Here is a 22,062-nt window from a genome sequence, read left to right as displayed (position 1 = left end):
AACACCACATGTTCTCACGCATAGGTGGCTGTTGAACAATGAGAACACATGGACACAGGGAGGGGAGCATCACACACTGGGGTCTGTCAGGGGGGAAATAGGGGAGGGGCAGCGGGGGGTGGGGACTTGGGGAGAGAGAGCATGAGGAGAAATGCCAGATATAGGTGAAGGGGAGGAAGGCAGCAAATCACACTGCCATGTGTGTACCTATGCAACAATCTTGCATGTTCTTCACATTTACCCCAAAACCTAAAATGCAATAAATAAAAATTTCTTTAAAAAAAAGAAAGACACGGCCAGGCGCGGTGGCTCAAGCCTGTAATCCCAGCACTTTGGGAGACCGAGGTGGGTGGATCACGAGGTCAAGAGATCGAGACCATCCTGGTCAACATGGTGAAACCCCGTCTCTACTAAAAATACAAAAAATTAGCTGGGCATGGTGGTGCGTGCCTGTAATCCCAGCTACTCAGGAGGCCCAGGCAGGAGAATTGCCTGAACCCAGGAGGTGGAGGTTGCGGTGAGCCGAGATCGCGCCATTGCACTCCAGCCTGGGTAACAAGAGTGAAACTCCGTCTCAAAAAAAAAAAAAAGAAAGAAAGAAAGAAACACTGTGCTAAGGATAGTATATCTTCTGTGAATGCTGTGGCTCTCAAACTTCAGGGTACATCAGAATCACCAAAAGCAGAGGGTGACAAATTACAGCCAAATTTGGTCTGCTACTGGTTTTTGTAAATAAGTTTTACTAGAAGACAGCCCCTCTCTCATTCATTCATTTATGTGCTATCTATGGCTACTTCCAAACTAAATTAGCAGAGTTGACCTAGCTATGACAAGAGACTGTAAGGCCTGCAAATCCTTGAATATTTACCATCTTGTCCTTTACAGAGAAAAGTCTGGCCTATAGGGCTTGTGAAAACAGAATTCCTAAACAAAGGATTTTAAAAAACAACAATTCGACCCTACTCTAAGTTTTTGATTCAGTAGGTCTGGGGTCAGGGGGGCAGCGATGGTCTCAGAATTTGCATTTCTATCAGTTCCCAGGTCATGTTTATGCTGCTGGTTTGAGGGCCACACTCAAAGGAATTAAGGAATCTGGTGAAGATTATTCTCCAGATAAGGTAAACATGGAGATGAAGAAACCTTCTCTAGAAAAAAATGGCCTAAACGAGTGTATAACAAGAGCCAATTGCATTTAGCTACTAGAGCACATACAAATGCTCATTAACAAAATATTGTGATTATGTTTCTAGGGAAACTCCAGAGTAAATTAAAAACATTCAAGCTTAGAGGCTGGGTAAGGTTGAACAGTCAAGAGCCATACTGCTCAAGACAAGTACAAGGGTGGGTCTTCTTTCAGGGGCCACAAGAAGTTAAAAACAAAGCGTGATGCGATCAGACTTGCATTTTAAAAAAGATCATCTTCCTTCCTCTCTCTCCCCCTCTCTCTCCTCTCTGTCTCTCCTCTCTTTGTTTTTCCTCTCTCTCTACTGTCTTTTAAAAATAAAAAATAAAAAATGATTACCTAATCACTCTAGCTAAAATGTTGATTTAGGAATATAAGTCAAGATAAAACCAATAAACCAGGCAAAAAATGACAATGGCTTGGAAAACTATGACAGTGAAAATGAAGATAAGCCAATGGATCTAGATTTATTATTGAGGGACTGAATGGATATAAGGGATGACAGAAGGATAAACACGATCCACAAATTTCTGACGTAAGCAACCGGATGGCACTTACTGAGAAGGAGATGGGATAGATTTATGTGAGAAGATTATGTTTGGTTTGGAGTACTAAACTGAAGATGCTAGTGAACACGCAAGGAGAAAATTTCAAAACGGCAGTTGGATATAAAACACTGGAGTTTGCAAAGGTATGAGCTAGAGAGTTTAATGTCAATAAATTATACCTTCCTTTAAATCAAACTTTTTCAAAGACAGCAGTGATTTAAAAGATTGATTTGAAATTTATTTAAAGTCTTGAGCATTAGTTAAAAGCATGGCAAAAAACTAAACACTTAAAAAGAGAAGGCATGCTTATTTTCTATTTTAAAAAATTACCTGACATATTTTCTCCCAAATTTCATCACATCCAGCTTTTTCTTGAAAGCTAAGGGCCAAGTCATAATTTTCTGCTTCAGACCACACAATCAGAGTGTCCTTTGGAGACATAAAAGGAGTCTGAATAATTAACATACATTATCACAAATGAAAATGAACAAAGAAAAGGAACTGAAACAGTGCTTGTTTTTACTTTTTCCAACACTAATATTGGCCATTATCAATGTCTTTCTTTTTCAAAACAATGACTTTTTATACTTCACTTCCCCAATCTATAAAATTAGTGTTTCCTTAACGACAACTTAAACCAATCTATGAAATATATTCTGTTCATGCACTACAAAAGATAAAAACAAAACATTATACCAATGGTATGCAAGCATCATGACTTACATTTTACTCTCTCATTAAAATGCCAAAGAGGACATCTAAGCATAAAATAACTAGGGCATGTTAAGACAATAGGGTTAATAAAACTTTCTCTCTTCTCTCTATTGTCAGCAGGTGTGTTCCACCTGGGGCTTCTGAGATCCATGAAGCCCTTAAAATTATTCGCTAAATTTGTAGTACATGAGCAGTTACCTGCACATAGGTGTTTTTAAAAAAAAGCTTAGCAAAGTGCTGTGGTTCAAGAAGGAGCAAACTCCTAGCACCTACCACCCTTTCATTCCAATTCAGAACTTCTTAGTTTTATTTTTTGTAGAAATGGAGGCGGGGTCTTGCCGCTGGTCTTGAGCTCCTTGCCTAGGCCTTCCTGCCTTGGCCTCCCAAAGCACTGGGATTACAGGCATGAGCCACAGTGCCTGGCCATCTAGACAGAACTTAATAATGAAAGTTTAATAAACAGTTCAAGAGTTTTTATTTAAATGTAATCTCAGCAAGATACTGCACATGCAATACTGAGACCATTTTATATTCCTCATAGTACAGAGTATATATTCTACAATATGCATGGTATAATAAAAATATTTGGCTGGGTACAGTGGCTCAAACCTGTAATCCTAGAACTTTGGGAGGCTCAGGCGGGTGGATCACCTGAGGTCAGGAGTTTGAGATCAGCCTGGTCATCTCTACTAAAAATACAAAAATTAGCTGGGCGTAGTGGTGTGCACCTGTAATCTCAGCTACTTAGGAGGCTGAGGCAGAAGAATCGCTTGAACCTTTGAGGCAGAGGTTGCAGTGAGCTGAGGCTGAGCCACTGCACTCCAGTCCAGGCAACAGGAACAAAACTCTGCCTCAAAAAAAAAAAAAAAAATTATAGAGTCAAAATATTTATAATGTCTAATAGATCCTGTTGGCCAGGTGCAGTGGCTCACACCTCTAATCCCAGTACTTTGGGAAGCCTAGGCAGGCAGATCACCTGAGGTCAGGAGTTCAAGACCAGCCTGGCCAACACGGTGAAACCCCATCTCTACTAAAAATACAAAAAAAAATTCAGCCAGGCATGATTGTCGATGCCTGTAATCCCAGCTACATGGGAGGCTGAGGTGAAAGAATCACTTGAACCCAGGAGATGGAGGTTGCAGCGAGATGAGACTGCACCATTGCACTCCAGCCTGGGTTACACAGTGACATTCCATCTCAAAAAAAAAATCCCACAACACATATATATATTCATATCCTTCCAAATCTTACTGGCAATAAATAAATATACATACTGTTTGATAGCAATCGACTATTTCAAAAAAGGGCCCGTCTCATTGACAGCAGCCCATAAATAATCTCACAGAAGAAATGGTGAATGGTACTAGGGAGAGTTACATTTAATGGCTATCTTCAAAATCTGAAGGACCATGTCATTGTTTTTTCAAGCTGGTCCAAAGAGAATTTAGAAGATTAAAAGATGGATTTGAGTATGTTATAAAGAAAAAAATAATTCAATCTGAATAGTAAGTAACCAAAAAGAACCATGCAAAGGCTGACTGGGCATCCATCAGGATGATAAAGGTTCCCGTACTGAGACTAGTTTAAGGTTCCTTAAAGGACCTATGGTTCTATTGCAGTGGTTTCTAATCGTTCTCACTAGCAAGGACACTACCTTTTTTTTAGATAGTGTCTCCCTATGTCACTCAGGCTGCAGTGTAGTAGCACCATCATGGCTCACTGCAGCCTCTACCTCCCTAGGCTCAGGTGGTCCTTCCACTTCAGCCTCCCAAGTAGCTAGAACTACAGGCATGTGCCACCACGTCCAATGTTTTTATTTTTTGTAGAGATGGAGTTTTGCCATGTTGCCCAGGCTGGTCTCAAACTGCCAGGCTCTAAAAGTTTTAGAATTACAGGCGTGAGCCACTATTCCCAGGCAAGGACACTTCTTAATGTAACACAGATGGATACCATGTTTAAAAATTAGCCTATGTGAGGCACAATGGAGTATCCCTGTAGTCCCAGCTAGTCAGGAGGCTGAGGAAGGAGGATTGTTTGAGGCCAGGAGGTAGAAGCTGCAGTGCACTATGATCACACCTATGAATAGTCACTGTACTCCAGCCTGGGCAACATAGCAAGACCCCATCTCTTAAAAAAAAAAAAGAAAAAAAAAAAAAAAAGAGAAATTTATCTGCTAAACCACATATTTACTCTGTTCAGTCAATTATATAACTGTCAATCATGAGACCAGTAGTCTCACTGAACTAAAGTGCTACCAGCCAGAAATAAGTAAGTAAGAATCTGACTTGGCTGTGCAGCATCACTAAGTCCATAATTTTTATTCAGAATTTTGGGAAACACCTCAAACTCCCCTTTTTATACCATCTTAAAGGACTTTCAGATATCACAGACCCCAGGCAGGCAATCTGATCCAGACTGAGGAGCAGTTCAAGCTCAAAACTATTAACATTCTAAGATCAACACGCCAGAAATTAGTAAGGTTTCATTTTTAGTTTCCCTTTATAATTCACCAGGACAGAACTTGCAGAAGAATTTGCAGTTAATCTATAATCTGGCAGCCTAAATACTTTACAAGGTCATCTGTTCAGTAGATACTGAGCACTTTATATTATAAGGCTCCACGTAAGACAAAATTAAAGTTGTTATTTTCCCTCAAAATGGCATAGAATAAAAATACTAAGAAATTTAGGAGGTAAAGAGGCCACAGTATAAATTCTAATACCACCATCTATGTGGTAGGTGATGCTTAGAAAGTTAGGTAATCTCTCTGAGCCTCAGTTTCCTCATCATTAGAATGGGAAAGATACATACTGTTATGAAAACTAGTGATAACATAGTGTACTACTTCTTAGTGATGAAAATAAAGTTGGGGGAAAATAACAATTGTATTGGGAGTGAGGGGAATAACTCGCCCAAATTAGATGGCTCCTAAAATTCTGATAAATATTTACAATTATCAGCTCAATAAAGGCTACTAGGATAAGTAAAGCCACTATCACATTCTGTTATAATGTGTATTCAGAACCATTTGCAGGCTGATGCTTAAGTCCGGGCAGAGCTAGACATATGCTTTTAATTACCCACCCATTTGACAAATTTAGCAAGTTTATAAAATTTTAGAAACTGCTTTCTGTTTTCCTTGAAGATTCTAGATTTTCAAGGAATCTTCCTTGAAATTCTTCTAATTCTAATTTCCTTGAAGATTACAGCGACTTTTCTTCAAATTATCTTGATTATCACCCAACAACCTATAGGCTTGAGACACATGAATTTATTCATTCATTCTCAAAACAAGTTCAATCTTTCCTTTTTCTTAAGATATGCTTTTACTCTTCAGCTGCATACAACTTCAAAACACAAATTTAATGTATTTAAGTATGGAAGACCAAAGCCAAATATTCTAGGCTCTATATTTTTCCATCAAATTTAAGCTTTCTTAAGAACACTAAATGCATCACAGTATTGTATTAGACTACTAAACCATTAAGAAAATATATTGTACGAATGTTTGGTGGACAAATAAATCACTAAATATATTTATGAGTTGATAACAGCATTCCTATCCACTATTTGTGTAATATCAAACAAGTCACAACCTTTACGCATCATCTAATGGAAAAACTAAAACCAATACTAACTTCTCTCTAGGATTTTAAAGGTCAATGATGAAGCAAAGCACTTTATGAACAAGTTGGTAATATTCCTTCTTCAAAATTAACTATTTTGTACCTGCATCTTCAGGACAATGAAGGAACTGATCTTGACTTCACTGGCTATACAGAGCACTCATCTTTGTGTGTGTGGGTGTACTGAAGTACAAGCGTGCGTGCGTGTGTGTACTGAATTAATACCATTTAATGACAGCACTAGTTGATACTAAGTGAGAGATTTACTTTCTGATATTTCTTTGTATATTACAAAGGTTTAAAAAACAGTATACTTTGAGTACACTGTACTGTGAAGTACAGTTACCTTCAAAACTGTAATATCATAAGACCATATTAAAGAATCTGTAAAAGAAATCAGATTCATATGACAGATTCCTATCTACACAGTGCTGCTGTAGGAGATACTAAAATGTTCCTTCTGCACTATAGTCTACAACGGCAAAGGAGGAATTTTCACCATTTAATTGTGTTAGTATCAGCTTATCACATCAATGGTCACCTTTTTTTGTTAGGTAAAAATGAGAAAACTTTAGGGCTCAGTTGCTGTTATGTGTGACAAAAACTCCATTTTAACTAGTGGCAAGCTTTTTAAATTTAAAATTATTATGTTAAACACTATAGAAACTGGCAGAAATCCTATTTGAGAATTTGACTGGCAAACTGTTGTAATTTGTTCTAAAATTTTCACGCAGGGAATCAGATGATAAACTTTCATTTACTCACCAAGTGAAAGGAAAATATGCAAGATAAAATACATCATCAAAATTTTACCTGTTGTTTCTGGTATGCAGTGTTAGGATTTATTTTGGACTCTAAAAGTAGAGAACCTAGGAAACAGAAAAAGATAATCCATTATGTTACCGTAAATCAGCAAAATTATATTCCCTTACATATATACATACATACATATTTCCTTTAAATACATTATTTTTTTGAGACAGCATTTCACTCTGTTGCCCAGACTGGAGTGCAGTGGCGTGATCTTGGCTCACTGCAACCTCTGCCTCCCAGGCTCAAATGATTCTCCTGCCTCAGCCTCCCGAGTAGCTAGGATTACAGGTCTGGCTAATTTTTGTATTTTTAGTAGAGATGGGGTTTTGCTGTATTAGCCAGGCTGGTCTGGAATTCTGGAACTCAAATGATCCCAAGGTGCTGAGATTAGAGAGGTATGAGTCACCCTGCCCAGTCAAAAAATATTATTTTATTTTTTGAGACAGAGTCTTGCTTTTTCGCCCAGGCTGGCATGCAGTGATGCAATTTTGGCTCACTGCAACCTCCGCCTCTTGGGTTTAAGAGATTCTCCTGCCTCAGCCCTCACAAGCAGCTGGGATTACAGGTGTGTGCCACCACACCCAGCTTATTTTTTGTATTTTTAGTACAGACGGGGTTTCACCATGTTGGTCAGGCTGGTCTTGAACTCCTGACCAGCCTCAGTCTCCCAAAGTGCTGGGATTACACATATTAGCCACTGTGCCCATCCTCCAAAAATATTTTTTCCATTTTTTGTAGAGATAAGAGTCTCGCTATGTTGCCCAGGCTGGTCTCCAACTCCTAGGCTCAAGTGATCCTCCCACTCCCCATTCCTCCCAAAGTGCTAGGATGGCAGGTACAAGCCACTGTGCCCAGCTGTATTTCCTTTTTTGAACATTTGATGCACACTCAACTTCAGTTATAGAAAAATTATTTTTAAAACAATATAAGTTTAATTACAGCAACTTGTAACCCAAAAAATGTTTTTTATGAGACAGAGTCTAGGATCTGTTGCCCAGGCTGGAGTGCAATTGTGCGATTTCAGCTCACTGTAACCTCCACCTTTTGGGTACCTGGGTCTACAGGTACCAGCCACCATGCCTGGTTGATTTTTAAATTTTTGAACAGATGGGGTCTCACTCTGTTGCCCAGGCTGTTCTTGAACTCCTGGGCTCAAATGATATATCCATCTTGGCCTCCCAAAATGCTGCGATTACAGGCACAAGCCACTGCACCCAGTCAATAAATGTTTTATACATGTGCTTACTTTGAACAGGAAAGACACGATAATCTGATGAGTAAGGACTGGATAACACAGAAATCTACCAAATTATGGGCAGCACAAGGCAGTTAAACAGCACAGTGTGAAGCCAGATGACCTTGATTAAAATATCTGATATACTATATGACTTCCAATACCCTTCTCCTCTCATCTACCAGTTCTAGTTTACACCTGCAAGTACTACTTGAAGACAAACTCTGGCCCAAAACATTTGAAAAAAAGCAGTTTCCTCTGCAACTGTCTCTCATACAGAGCTTTCATTTCTTCTCATATTATACTTAACAATTGCTTTACCCATTCCAAATAGTGGCTAGATGGCTAAGAGTGCTCTTAACATTTCCAAATTTAGTTTGCTTTTACATCAAAATTCATTTGTTTTATGATACTGTCCAATAATAGTGATTTAATGACCATTCACTACTGTGTGCTCAAAACAGTACCAATAACCACAGTAAATTAACCAAATTCTGATAATTCAATTTGTGTATGTCCTATGCACATAAATAGCTTTCCACTTCACACCAACCTACCACTATGTCTAGGACAGGCGACCTGATTAATCCAAAATCTCTTTCTTATCCTTTGAGTACTTAAGTTAACTAAACATTATCCATATATATTTTTCCACCTGTATTCCCCACAGACCCCATTTCTTTGGGCTTTCTTTCCAAAAACTGGTTTTGGCTTAGGAGGCTAAGATAAGCATTCTCATATTTTAAAGAAAATACTGTTTTAATCTTCCTTTTTTCCAACTTTTGACCAGATTAATCAAAATATATCTTCCAATGCCCCTTCAATTCTCTTTATGCACCATTTTCTGAGGCCAGGACTTTTTGAACAACTTGGCTAATAAAGCGGGACTTACCTCTGCAAAAATAACAATAAAATAAAAGTAAGAAAAAATAGGCCGGGTGTGGTGGCTCACACCTGTAATCCCAACAATTCTGGGAGGCTGAGGCTGGCAGATCACTTGAGGTCAGGAGTTTGAGACCAGCCTGGCCAACAAGGTTAAACCCCATCTCTACTAAAAATAAAAAAATTAGCCGGGCATGGTGGCTGGCGCCTGTAATCCTAGCTACTTGGGAGAATGCGGCAGGACAATCACTTGAACCCAGAAGGTGGAGGTTGCAGTGAGATGAGATTGCATCACTGCACTCCAGCCTGGGCTACAGAGTGAGACTCTGCCTCAAAAAACAAATAAATAAAGAGAGAAAAAATAAATTAGCTGGATGAAGTGGTGTATGCCTATAGTCCTAGATACTCAAGAGACAGGCAGGAGGATTGTCTGAGCCAGGATTTCAAGACTATAGTGAGCCATGATTGCGCCACTACACTCTAGACTGGGTGATAAGAGATCCTATCTCAAAAAACAAAGGTAAGGTGCAGTGGCTCAGCCTGTAATCCCAGCACTTTGGGAGGCTGAGATGAGAGGATCACTTGAGGCCAGCCTGGTCTCAATAGTGAGACCCCATCCTATATATTTTTAATATAGAATTTTTTAAAAAGTATAAAAGTCTCCTAACTACCTTTGTAGTCTTTTATTGTTTTAATTACTAGAATAAAAATTGCATTCTATTATTCTCCACTGAAATCATAAAGTATATAAAGTACATTATGAATCAATCTTATTATTATTTTTTGAGATGGAGTTTCACTCTTGTTGCCCAGGCTGGAGTACAATGGCATGATCTCAGCTCAGTGCAACCTCTGCCTCCTGGGTTCAAGTGATTCTCCTGCCTCAGCCTCCCGAGTAGCTGGGATTACAGGCATGCACCACCACACCAGGCTACTTTTCAATTTTTGGTAGAGACGGGGTTTCTCCATGTTGGTCAGGCTGGTCTCGAACTCCTGACCTCAGGTGACCCGCCTGCCTCGGCCAATCTTACAAAAGTACGGCCTACATAAAATAAAAAATTAGGCATCATCAAAATTAAAAACTTTTGTTTGTGATGCAAACAATACCATCAAGTAAAAAGAAAACCCATAGAATAAAAGATTTAGAAACCATTTATCTGGTAAAGAACTTGTATCCAAAATATATAAAGAACTCTTACAACTCAACATTAAAAAGTGGACAATGAATTTGAATAGAAGTTTATCCAAAAAGGATATACAAACAACTAGTAAGCATATGGAAAGATGCTCAGCATTAGTCATTAAAGAAATACAAATGAAACCCATAAATAAGGGCCAGGCTCACACAAAGTGGGAACAGAAGCAGAGGGCAGGAGGCTGGGGTGTGGTGGCTTACACCTGTAATACCAGCACTTAGGGAGGCAGAGAGGAAGGTGGATCACTTGAGGTCAGGAGTTTGAAAGTAGCCTGGCCAACATGGTAAAACCCCATATCTACTAAAGACACACAGAAAATTAGCTGGGCATGGCTGTGCAAGCCTGTAAACACAGTTTCTCCGGAAGCAGAGGCAGGAGAATCGCTTGAATCCGGGAGGTGGACTGCAGTGAGCCGGGATTGAACCACTGCACTCCAGCTTGGGAGACAGAGCGAGACTGTCTCAAACAAAAACAAAAACCACAAAGGAGATACGATTTAATACCCACTACGATGTCTACAATTAAAAAGACAATAAAAAGTAGTGACAAGGCTGTGGAGAAATAGAAAGCCTCATACGTTTGCTCCTAGGAATATAAAATGAGGCATCGATTTTGGAAAAGTTTGGCAGTTCCTCAAAAAGTTAAGCAGAGCTACCTTGCAATTCCCCTCTTCAGTATATATCTAAGAGAAATGAATGTTATGTCCAAACAAAAACTCGTACATTTATGTTCCTAGCAAGGTTATTTACAACAGCAAAAGATGAACAGATAAATACAATGTGGTATATATTCAGCTACACAGAGTAATGAAAACCTAACACATTACAATATGCATAAACCTTGAAAACGTGAAATTAAAGAAGCCCATCACAAAATACCATGTATGTCCAGATAGGTAAATTAATTTATTTACTTATTTATATTTTTGGGACAGTCTCGCTCTTGCCCAGGCTGGAGTACAGTGGTGGGATCTGAGCTCACTGCAACCTCTGCCTCCCAGGTTCAAGCAATTCTCCTGCCTCAGCCACCTGGGTAGCTGGGACTACAGGTGTGCATCACCATGTCTGACTAATTTTGTATTTTTAGTAGAGATAGGTTTTCAACATGTTGGCCAGGCTGGTCTCAAACACCTGACCTCAAGTGATACGCCTGCCTTGGCCTCCCAAAGTGCTGGGATTACAGGTGTGAGCCACTGTTCCCGGCCCAGACAGGTAAACTTAGACGGAAAACTGAATAGAGATTTTTAGGGCTAGGAGGAAGTGAAAGTGGGTAGTGACTGCTAATGGGCACGTGATTTTTTTCAGAGACAAAATGTTCTAAAATTAGATTGTGGTGACGGTTGCACAAACCTGTGATTATACTAAAAAACAATGAACTGTACATTCTGAATGGCTGAATTATATAGTATGCAAAAGCTGTTAAAACAAAAATAAAACAAAACAGGTAAAGTGCAGCCTAGGCAATATAGGGACACCTTGTCTCTACATAAAAATCTAAAAAATTAGCCAACCATGGCAGCGCATGCCTGTAGTCCCAGCTGCTCAGGAGGTAGAGCTGAGAAGATTGCCTGAGCCTGGGAAATGCAGGTTGCAGGGAGCTAAGATCATGCCACTGCACTCCAGCCTAGGCACAGAACAAGACCCAGTCTCAAAAAAAAGGAAAGGGTAAAGTATAAACATTTATACAATGGATACCACAAAATATATGAATCAAAGTGTGAACACAACAGATATTAATTTTACAAAACTGAGTAAAAGACAGCTGAGACAAAGGTATTTACCACAGAATTCCATTTACACAAAGCTCACAAAGTGGCAAAGTTAACCTTATCATTAGGCTAGCAGTTATCTCTCAGTAGGATAGTGACTGGGGAGGAACATGAAGTAGGCTTCTAGAATACTGGTTATGTTGTTTCTTCAATCGTGTGCTGCTTATTTTTTGAAAATTCATCAAATTGAATACTTATGATTTGTATACCTTTTTGATGTATTATACTGCAATTCAAAAGTTTTTTCTTAATTTAACAAGTCAAAAACACATAGCACAGGGGATTGAGGTTGTTATTCAAGTTGTACTTTCAAAAAACACATGCCTTTTACAGTTTTTAAAAACCACAGCAGTGCAGTGGTATGACATTGTCAGCCACCCAATCCCGATTAGCAGTTATTTCTCAAGTACTAGTCCCTTTTGCAATTTCTTCAAAACTCTCTCAGTAGTGTTTACAGGGTCAGGAAAATTGGAAAGGGAAAACAAACAAACAAAAAGGTCTGATATATTCCCTTCCAAAGTCCTGGCTAAAACAAGCATTTTAGAAGCTTCTGGTGTTGGAAAATTTCTTTTTTTCTGGGCCATTCAGGATATTAGAGGGAAGTAACCCCTGAAACTCTCTTTTCAGCCATATCACACAGTTTTAGTCTAGGAAGTCCAGCTCTGATCCCCCAATACCATATTCCCAGAGAGATAAGTAGGCAATAAAGACTAGACCATAGGAAACAGTCTTTCAACTTAGGGCTCAGTAAGACAATAAATAAAAGACAAAATACTATGTTTACTCCTAATCTAGCTATTAGGTTCCCCCCCCATCACCTAATAGGTTTTATTGAGCCAAGTTATTAACACTTCACCAATCAACTATAAAAGGTCCAGCTGAGTGTTAATATGAATTAACACAATCCTTCCCTCCAACAAGTTTGTCTGTATTTTGTTGCTATAGCTACAGTATTAGGAACAGTAATTCCATCCTACTAATGTATGGGTATGGAGGGGGATACAGAGTTCAACTTTAGGAGAGGGATTTATTTAATATCATGGTAGCAGAGATGACAAGAGAGAAATGAAGATGATTTTTGGCAGGAGACCTCAGCAACATTAAGGGGGAGGTAGAGAAAGCTCTAACTAGGAACAACACATGTTTCTGGTAACTGTTATGTCTAGTGGAACTTAATAACTGAAGCACACACTCAAGACAGACCCCATTCACCCAAACTCATTTGAGAAACACATCTAACCTCTCCAATGAAACAGATGCCCTTATCTCCCAAGAGCAATCTCTTACACACACACACACACACACACACACACACACACACACACACACAGATACCTTTTCCCACACATCTGAGAAAGACACTGTTACAAAGACCAAAGAAAGGAAATCCTACACTCCAATTTAAGAAAACTCCCAACATTGAGACTTGAGAAAGGTCTCCCCACTTCCAACCTGAAATATGAGAAAGGAAATACAGAGTATGGAAATCAAGAGACTGCTCAGCTAAGAGGAAGGGATCAGTACTTCTAACTACATCTGTTACTGTGGAATCTATCATTGCTAACAAATTCTAATGTCTACTAATTGATATGTACACTTGGACTTCCTCAGAAAGATGAGTCCTTAATACTCATTTACCAGTAACAAGACTGAAAATTTAATCATCTTCACCTACCCAACATTTAAACATATTTCTTTGGGCCAACCACTCTTCTTCTAGGAAATTACCCTACATCCTCAGATGAGTGCCAAGGTATATGGATAAAGATTTCATTAGTGGAGTCTGTAATGGCAAAACACTACAAACCATCTATACCAGCTGTTCTCAAAGTATGATCTGAGGACACCATGGGGCCTGTGAGGTTAAAATTATTTTCAAAATGGTACTACAAGGTTATCTGCCTTTTCCACTATTAACTCTCTCATAGAGTCTATACTGATACTGCAAAAGACTGCATGCAGAAGCAGATGAGAATATTTCTGGTTTTTAAAAAATGAGGCCAGATGTTGAGATTTGTAAAAATATAAAACAATGACACTTCTCACTAAATTCTTGTTTTAGAAAAATTATTTTTTCTTAATGTTATTTTGTTAGCATGCTATGTTAAAACATTATTTTTAAGTGAGTTAATGTTTTTAAAAATCTGTTTTAATTTCTAATATGGTAAATATCAATAAATATAATCCAAATGAACATGGGGGAATCCTCAATTTAAGAGTATAAAGGTATCTAGCTGGGCGTGGTAGCATGAGCCAATGATCCCAGGTACTTGGGAGTCTGCTGTGGGAAGGTCACTTGAGCCTGGGGGATTGAGCAAGACTCTGCCTGGAAAAAATAAAGTAAAAAATAAAAACGAGGCCAGTCTTGGTAGGCTCAGGCCTAAAATCCCAGCACTTTGGGAGGCTGAGGTGGTCCAATCACTTGAGACCAAGAGTTCGAGACCAGCCTGGTCAACATGGTGAAACCCTGTCTCTATTAAAAATACAAAAATTAGTTGGGCATGGTGGTGCACGCCTGCAATCCCAGGTACTCGGGAAGATGAGGCAGGAGAAATGCTTGAACCCAGGAAGCAGAGGTTGCAGTGAACCGAGATTGCACCACTGCACTTCAGCCTGGGCTACAGAGTGAGACTCCATCTCAAAAATTCAAAAATTAAAATTAAATAAAAAAAAAGAAAAAACAAAAACTAAAGAGACGTGTTCTTACAACCTACTTTGCCAGCAGAAACCTATTTCTGCTATGGATAAGGATGCAAACCAAGAAATGGGCCCAGAAGCTTAGTGGGACATCCCTTTCCTCTATAGCAAGGTACGCTGAGTGCCAAGTTACTCAGTTTTGGAAGGGAAGGGCATACAGTACTTACCCAGACAGCCCTGTAACATGAAGGCCACGAGTACTTCCACTTAGAAATTCCCTTCTGTGATTCCTGAATGAGCATATAAGCTCCCCTAATAAGAACTGAACCTACAGTTGAGATAACATTATTACAGCTTCCCTTTCCTCAAAGACAGACCAAATAGAGAAAAATTTAAAACTAACCAGCCTATCTACACCAATGCTAAAACTATACACATTATAAAATTCCTAAACACTTTGTAATTACTAAGTAGTATGTAAAGTTTAAAATGAATTGCCTGAATTTGAATCCCAACTCATACCATCTTAGTAAATAAATGACTTTGGACATGTTGTCATCTTTTATGAGAGAATCTATTTAAAAAAATGAGGCTCAGTGTGGTGGCTCATGCCTGTAATCCCAGCACTTTGAGAGGCTGAGGGGGGAAGATCATCTGAGGTTAGGAGTTCACCAGCCTGGCCAACATGGTGAAACCCCATCTATACTAAAAATACAAAAATCAGCCACATATGATAGCATGCACCTGTAATCTCAGGCCTGAGGCTTGAAGCATGAGAATCGCTTGAACCCAGCAGGTGGAGGCTGCAATAAGCTGAGATCATGCCACTGCATTCCAGCCCGGGCAACAGAGATTTTGTAGCCCGTCCCCCCACCCAAAAAAAGATACCACCACCTATTTCACGGTATGCAAAAGCTCCTATCATCCTACCTAGCACTGGTTAGTTTCTCACCAAATTAGCTGAACTGGTAAATAACAGCCTATTCTAAGGTGGATGAGCAACACATCATAAAAGCTTATTAATTTTATGAACCATAAAATATTTCAAAAGCGTTAAGAAACAAATTTTGTTTTAAAGAAATAATCTAAAAATCAAAATAATTTGGTGGGGGAAGCTACTAGTAAGTTATAAAAAGAAAAGCTTCAACACAATAATGACTAGGTCTAGCTCAAATACAGAAAAGCTCAATAATTTTAAGTTTCTGTGGATGAATGACTCAATTTATGGAAAATCAGAAATACTTTCCATTTTGCTCATGACAATAAAAAGAAAGTATCAATTATCCTATGATGGAGAATGGAGCAAGCACACAATAATGGCTGACCCAAACTAGCAGTCAACACAAAAACATTCACGTAAAGCTTGTAGATAAACTACAGTTGAAAATATCTTGGCCGGGCGCGGTGGCTCACGCTTGTAATCCCAGCACTTTGGGAGGCCGAGGCGGGTGGATCACGAGGTCAAGAGATCGAGACCATCCTGGTCAACATGGTGAAACCCCGTCTCTACTAAAACTACAAAACATTAGCTGGGCATGGTGGTGCGTGCCTGTAATCCCAGCTACTCAGGAGGCTGAGGCAGGAGAATTGCTTGAACCCAGGAGGCGGAGGTTGCGGTGAGCCGAGATCGCGCCATTGCACTCCAGCCTGGGTAACAAGAGCGAAACTCCGTCTCAAAAAAAAAAAAAAAAAAAAAAAAAAAAGAAAATATCTTTAGGCTAAAAGTTATTTTCATCTTTGAAATAAACCTTTGGGCTAAGAATAAAGCAGCAAATGCAAGTAGACAGTAATATGGGAGTTGAATATGGCTAATAGCACTAACTAAATCAGAGCATTGCTGTGAGAATTATGTAAGTCGACTTAAGAACTGCTTAAAGACTTCCTGGCACATAGTAGGCACTCAGTAAATTTTGACTTATTATCCCTATTTAGACATTAGAAGAAATGTTAATCATGAAATTACACATTACTGACAGTATTTCACAAGTACTTGCAATTTCTTCTAAGTCCACTGTGTGTGTGACACAAGGTCTCCCTGTCATGTCACCCAGTGCAGTGGCATGATCACAGTTCACTGTAGCCTCCATCTCCTGGGCTGCAGTGATACTCCCACCTCAACCTCCAGAGCAGATGGGACTACAGGCCCATGCCACATCGGCTAATGTTTGTATGTTTTGTAGAGACGGGGTTTGCCATGCTGCCCAGGCTGGTCTCGAACTCCTGACCCCCGGAAATAGTCTGCCTCAGCCTTCCAAAGTGCTGGGATTATAGGCGTGAACCACCACACCCAGCCTAAATCCATTCTTTGGTTTCAGTTTTCCTTACAACCTATATTTACAGTAATTTAGTTAAGCTCTCTCCTTGCTAGATAAAAACTAAGTAATTTTGTTTTAGTCATTTAACCTCCAACCTACCAAATGGAGGAAGAGAGATTTGGGGCTATTTCTAAAATGGTAAAAATATAAATGGAGGTCGGGACACAGTGGTTCATGCCTGTAATCCTAGCACTTAGAGAGGCCGAGGCAGGAGGATCACCCGAAGTGAGGAGTTCGAGACCAGAGTTGCCAAAATGGTGAAACTTTGTCTCTACTAAAAAACAAAAAAATTAGCCAGGTGTAGTGGCACATGCCTGTAGTCCCAGTACTCAGGGGGATGAGGTAGGATAACTGCTTGAAACCAGGAGGTGGAGGTTTCAGTGAGCCGAGATCGTGCCACTGCACTCCAGCCTGGGTGACAAGAGCAAAACTCCTTCTTAAAATAAATAAACCCACACACAGACACACACACACACACACGGAAAAAAGAAACAGATTTTTATATTAACATGGCAGAAGAGCATAATTCTGATAATATGACATTAAGCTTTTATGCTTAAAAATATCGGATGGGCACGGTGACTCATGCCTGTAACACCAGCACTTTGTGAGGCCAAGGTGGGCGGATCACGAGGTCAGGAGTTCAAGACCAGCCTCACCAACATGGTGAAATCCTGTCTCTACTAGAAATACAAGATTAGCCAAGCGTGGTGGTGCGTGCCTGTAATCCCAGCTACTCAGGATGCTGAGGCATGAGAATCGCTTGAACCCTGGAAGTGCAGGTTGCAGATCGACTGTACACTGCACTCTAGCCTGGGCGACACAGCAAGGCTCCATCTCAAAAAAAAAAAAAAAAAAAAAAAAAAAAAAAAAATTTTTTTTTTTTTTTTTATACGACGGAGTTTCGCTCTTGTTACCCAGGCTGGAGTGCAATGGCGCAATCTCGGCTCACCACAACCTCTGCCTCCTGGGTTCAGGCAATTCTCCTGCCTCAGGCTCCTGAGTAGCTGGGATTACAGGCACGCACCACCATGCCCAGCTAATTTTTTGTAGTTTTAGTAGAGACGGGGTTTCACCATGTTGACCAGGATGGTCTCGATCTCTTGACCTCGTGATCCACCCGCTTCAGCCTCCCAAAGTGCTGGGATTACAGGCGTGAGCCACCGCGCCCGGCCCGAAAAAAAAAATCTTAAAGGATATGTTTGTATAACTAATCAAATACATGATGTGAAGGTTATTTTTAAGATGAATTTCAAAGATGATCTCAAATCTATATATGCTTTGAGCTGGGATGGTGGCTCACGTCTGTAATACCAATACTCTGGGAGGCCTGGTGGGTGGATTGTGTGAGGTCAAGAATTTGAGACCAGCAACAAGGCAAAACCCTGTCTTGTTTTATTTATTTATTTTTAAAACGTAATCTACAAATGCTTTCATCTCACAAGAAGCTGATACTAAAGGCCCATACCTTCCAACATACTTGTAAAGTTTTCCAAATGCGTGAAAGATCTAGAGTAGGTTACTATGTGAGTCACATACAAACGCACACTAACACTTGACATTCAAATTGTATTTTAAGAAGCTAGTAGTAACTCAGGCTCAGGAAAATATACCTAACATATTCAAAAATTTTTAAATGCCCCCAAAAGGAAATAATTTCTCTCCAGTTTTAAGTTATTTTGGATAACCTCATAATCTGTGGGCAATATACTCCAGATTATCACCTCGATTTAAATCCAACATAAATGTTCCCAGGGCGGGTCTTGATTTTTCATGGAATTGGAGTTCTGGGTAGAGTCCAATTGAAAAAAATTCCCTGAAATTAGTTTGTTAATAATTCTGATACAGAATCACCACAATCATAAAAAACCGACATCGTCAGCAACTATAAAATATAAACCAATGTACCAAGATAGGTGGGAGAGAACTACTTTCACGTTTGGAAGCAACAATATAATTAAAATTTTACCCCACGTGAGCATTTTAAGTGAAATTCGCATATCACCAAAAACTGTGGCAATCCCTAGAGAAAAAGTCTTTTAAAATATGAAACACTCAGAACATGTGGAAAAAAGAAAAGAAAAAATGTGAAACACTTATTTTCAAACACCTTAGTCTTTGAACTTCGAAGACTGTTTCAAAATATGTGAAGCATAATCACTAGGGAAGATCCGAAAGGTTTTAAAAATTATCTGCCAACTTCTCTGCACCTGTTAACCAAATTATGAACACTCATTTAAGCAATCAAAAAAAAGCTCATGTACAATGATTCCAAATTTGCAAGATGTTTATATAGTGAGCTACACACAAAATCCTGCATTACTATAAAAAAGGCAACCAACACGGGTGAACAAAAAAATCTATCTTCGCAAGGTAAAGTGTTTTCTCTGCTTAGTGTAGAGTTGCCAGATCCATGAACCAGTGTTGCCAACCTGCAACAGGATGAGAAATATGGAGCAAAAAGATGTTTGAGAAAGAAAAAAAGCATAGCAAGTGAAACGTCCAAGAACTTTCTTGGCGCCAAGCAAAGTTCCATGCCTGCTGTACAGATGGGTGAACTAAGGCAGAAGATCGGATTAATCAGTGCCTTTCTCAAGGTCACACTAGTGCAAAACAACAGCACACCCCCTATCTCAGGTCCTCGACCTCTCCACGCTCCAGGGCGGCACTGCTCAAACGCGCTCGGCCCTCCTCATACCCCAAATGCCACCAGGCACTCAGAAGGAAACATTTCAAGCTCTCTCCGGGGAGGTCCCGCAGAACTGGGGTACCTGGGGCCCGCCCTCCCCCGAGGTGGCTGCCGTCCCCAGCAGTCCCTCGGTTCTCGTGGAGCGAGTGCCAGGCCCCGCAAGAACCAGGGAGGTGGCCCAGGGCCGTGGGGGCTGCCAAGGTCCCGCTGCGAGCGGCTTCACTTACCGTCGCTCTCGGCCCTGACAAGCAGGGACATGCCCTTCAGCCGCTCCACGTAGCCGGACGACACATGCCCGGTGCCCCGGTCGTCCCATTGCCGGTCCTCGTTGAGCGTGTACACCTTCACCCGCCGCCGGGTGTCGGTCATCGTGCCGCCCGGGGACCGGGGCGGGGGCCCCGCCGGTAGACGCCCAGGAAGGGGCCCTGGAGAGGCGAGGAGCGAGGCGTGAGGGCGCCCGCGAGCGGAGGGCTCCCCGGCCTCACTGCCGCTGCTGGGCGCCGCGGGGCCGCGCCGCCGCCTGCATGGCCCGCTCCCGGGCCCAAGCTCTGGGCCGCCGCCTTTCCTCGCCTCGGCTCCCCGGTGCTATTGTCCAGACCCGGCGAGCCCGGCGAGCCCGGCGCCCGGCAGCCCCGATGGGGCCGCGCAGCGCTTCGCAGCCTCCCGCCCCGCCGAGCTAGGAATTCGGGTCTCCCGTCACTGCCCTGCTCCCGCCTCTGCCATGATCTCCGCAAAGCAGCTTCCCGCGCCGCCGCCGCCTCCTCAGGCCGCCGCCGCCGCCGCCATGTTTTCCTTCCTTGTACCTGGCCCTGCCACCGCGGCCAGTGGCTCCCTTCCCCTCCGTCTGCTTCAAACGTCAGAAGCCGACAGGCGCCTGATCCTGCTGCAACTGCTACCGCTGCCCGGGAGACTCCGAGGGCTCTCGGCCGCCCGAGCGCCCCGGGCTAGTGGAAGTCGCTTTCCCTCCGCTGCCGCCTCTTCCGTCTTCCTCACACAGCCAAAGCCGCCGCCATCTTGGTTCGCCCCTCAAAAGCGGCGCGCGGGGCCACCCAGGGAGCAGCTGCAGGGGCGGCCCATAGCCCCACCATTTAAAGAGACAGCAGCGAGGCCGGGAGCCTTACTGCGGCGGAGGCCTCGGACGGAGGCGGGAGGCGGGTGCGGACTTGCCAAGGTGGCGGGAGCGAGGGAGCGGAGGAGGCGGGACGCTGGTTGCGCCGGTGACAGCCCGGGGCTCCCTCGCGCCTCCCAGCACGTACCGTCGTGCGAGCGCGGGGCGGCGTGTGCGTCCGTCGCGCCCTGTGTTCGTCATCAGCCCGGCTCCAGGATGCGCGAGGGGCGTGGATCCGTCCGCGGCCTTTGCGTGCGGGCCCGGCGTCTGGGCTAGAATCCGTTCTCCGCCGCTTTCCCTGGTCCCTGCAGTTGCTCCTGGTCTGCGGACCTCGGGCGGCGGGGGCCTGGGCGCCTACCCGCCTCTGAGAGTGTTTCCCCAGGGCCGCCTTTGCGGCTGAGTCGGGCGCTTGGGACCCACCGGGAGCTTTGCGGACTTGAGGGAATGAAATGGAAACGCTTCCGGGGAAGGACGCGGGTGTGGGCGGCGAGGTCGGCGCAGCCTTGAGAGCCGCCGTGGGTCGCGGACTGGCGTGGCCAGTGTGGAAACTTGGGACTGTTTGCGTTTTCTGGGCGTGGGACCGAGTCCCAAGTGACAATTCTAAAACTTCAGCTTACAATCTAGCCAAGCCCCAAGTGCTCGATTCCTTCATCCCTTTGAGAACTGTCTGCCAGCCTTCCTTGGGAAAAGAACTTGAGGCGCTCAGAGAAACAAATGCGACACTGTAATCGGGAGGAGTGATTCTCAGCGTTAGATAGTCCTGTGTTTTAAACACTTACTTGATGTCAAACGTTGCTAATCTTCACAAAGGAATAACATTAACGTTTCTATCATGCAGCTCATATGCCACCATTTTCGTGGCTTTTACCATTTGCCAGGCCTGGTAGGTCGGTCCTGCCCATTAGGAATATGATGTGAGCCACACACGGAATTTTAAGTTTCACAGTAGCCACTCTCTTTAAAGTAGAAGAAGCTGATGAAATTAGTGTTAACGTTTTAGTGAGGTATTTTCAAAATGTTACTTAAATAATCAAATTATTGATATACGTTCCTTATTTACTGTACAATATCTTAAAAATGTGATGTCTTGGCCAGGCTTGGTGGCTCATGCCTGTAATCCCAGCACTTTGGGGGGCCAAGGTGGGTGGATCAACTGAGGTCAGGAGTTCAAAACCAGCCTGGCCAACATGGTGAAACCCTAGCTCTTAAAAAAAAAAAAAAAAAAAAAAAAAAAAAATTACGATAAAAAATTCAGCTTGTGAGTCACACTAGCCAATATTTGAAAGCCCAGTAGCCACATGTGTCTAGTGGCCACAGTTTGGGAAGGTTCGAGTGCTTGGCATTGCCAG

The 22,062-nt window shown here is 42.0% G+C and overlaps 1 protein-coding gene and 1 long non-coding RNA gene across 3 annotated transcripts in view; one reads left to right on the top strand and one right to left on the bottom strand.

The window, feature by feature from the left end:
* Positions 1-20,538, bottom strand: part of PPP4R3A (protein phosphatase 4 regulatory subunit 3A) — a 51,960-nt gene extending 31,422 nt beyond the window's left edge. For both annotated transcript variants that reach the window (XM_032287620.1, XM_032287621.1), the window contains exons 1-4: positions 20,409-20,538; positions 19,833-20,030; positions 6,885-6,940; positions 2,062-2,160 (exon numbers count right to left, since the gene is read on the bottom strand). In XM_032287620.1, the coding sequence (XP_032143511.1) occupies positions 2,062-2,160; positions 6,885-6,940; positions 19,833-19,974 (297 nt within the window). In that variant the 5' untranslated portion in view covers positions 19,975-20,030; positions 20,409-20,538. The remainder of the gene's footprint in view (positions 1-2,061; positions 2,161-6,884; positions 6,941-19,832; positions 20,031-20,408) is intronic.
* LOC116557876 lies at positions 2,663-9,037 on the top strand. Its single transcript, XR_004271738.1, has 2 exons — positions 2,663-3,101; positions 8,968-9,037. It is a non-coding gene; the product is annotated as an uncharacterized LOC116557876 (long non-coding RNA).
* Positions 20,539-22,062: the final 1,524 nt, after the last annotated feature.

This window comes from Sapajus apella, unplaced genomic scaffold (genome assembly GCF_009761245.1).
Source record: "Sapajus apella isolate SASKATOON/1434 unplaced genomic scaffold, GSC_monkey_1.0 scaffold20, whole genome shotgun sequence".
Classification (NCBI taxonomy): Eukaryota; Metazoa; Chordata; class Mammalia; order Primates; family Cebidae; genus Sapajus; species Sapajus apella.
Note: the sequence above shows the minus strand (reverse complement) of the source record. Positions and strands in the feature narration are given on the sequence as shown.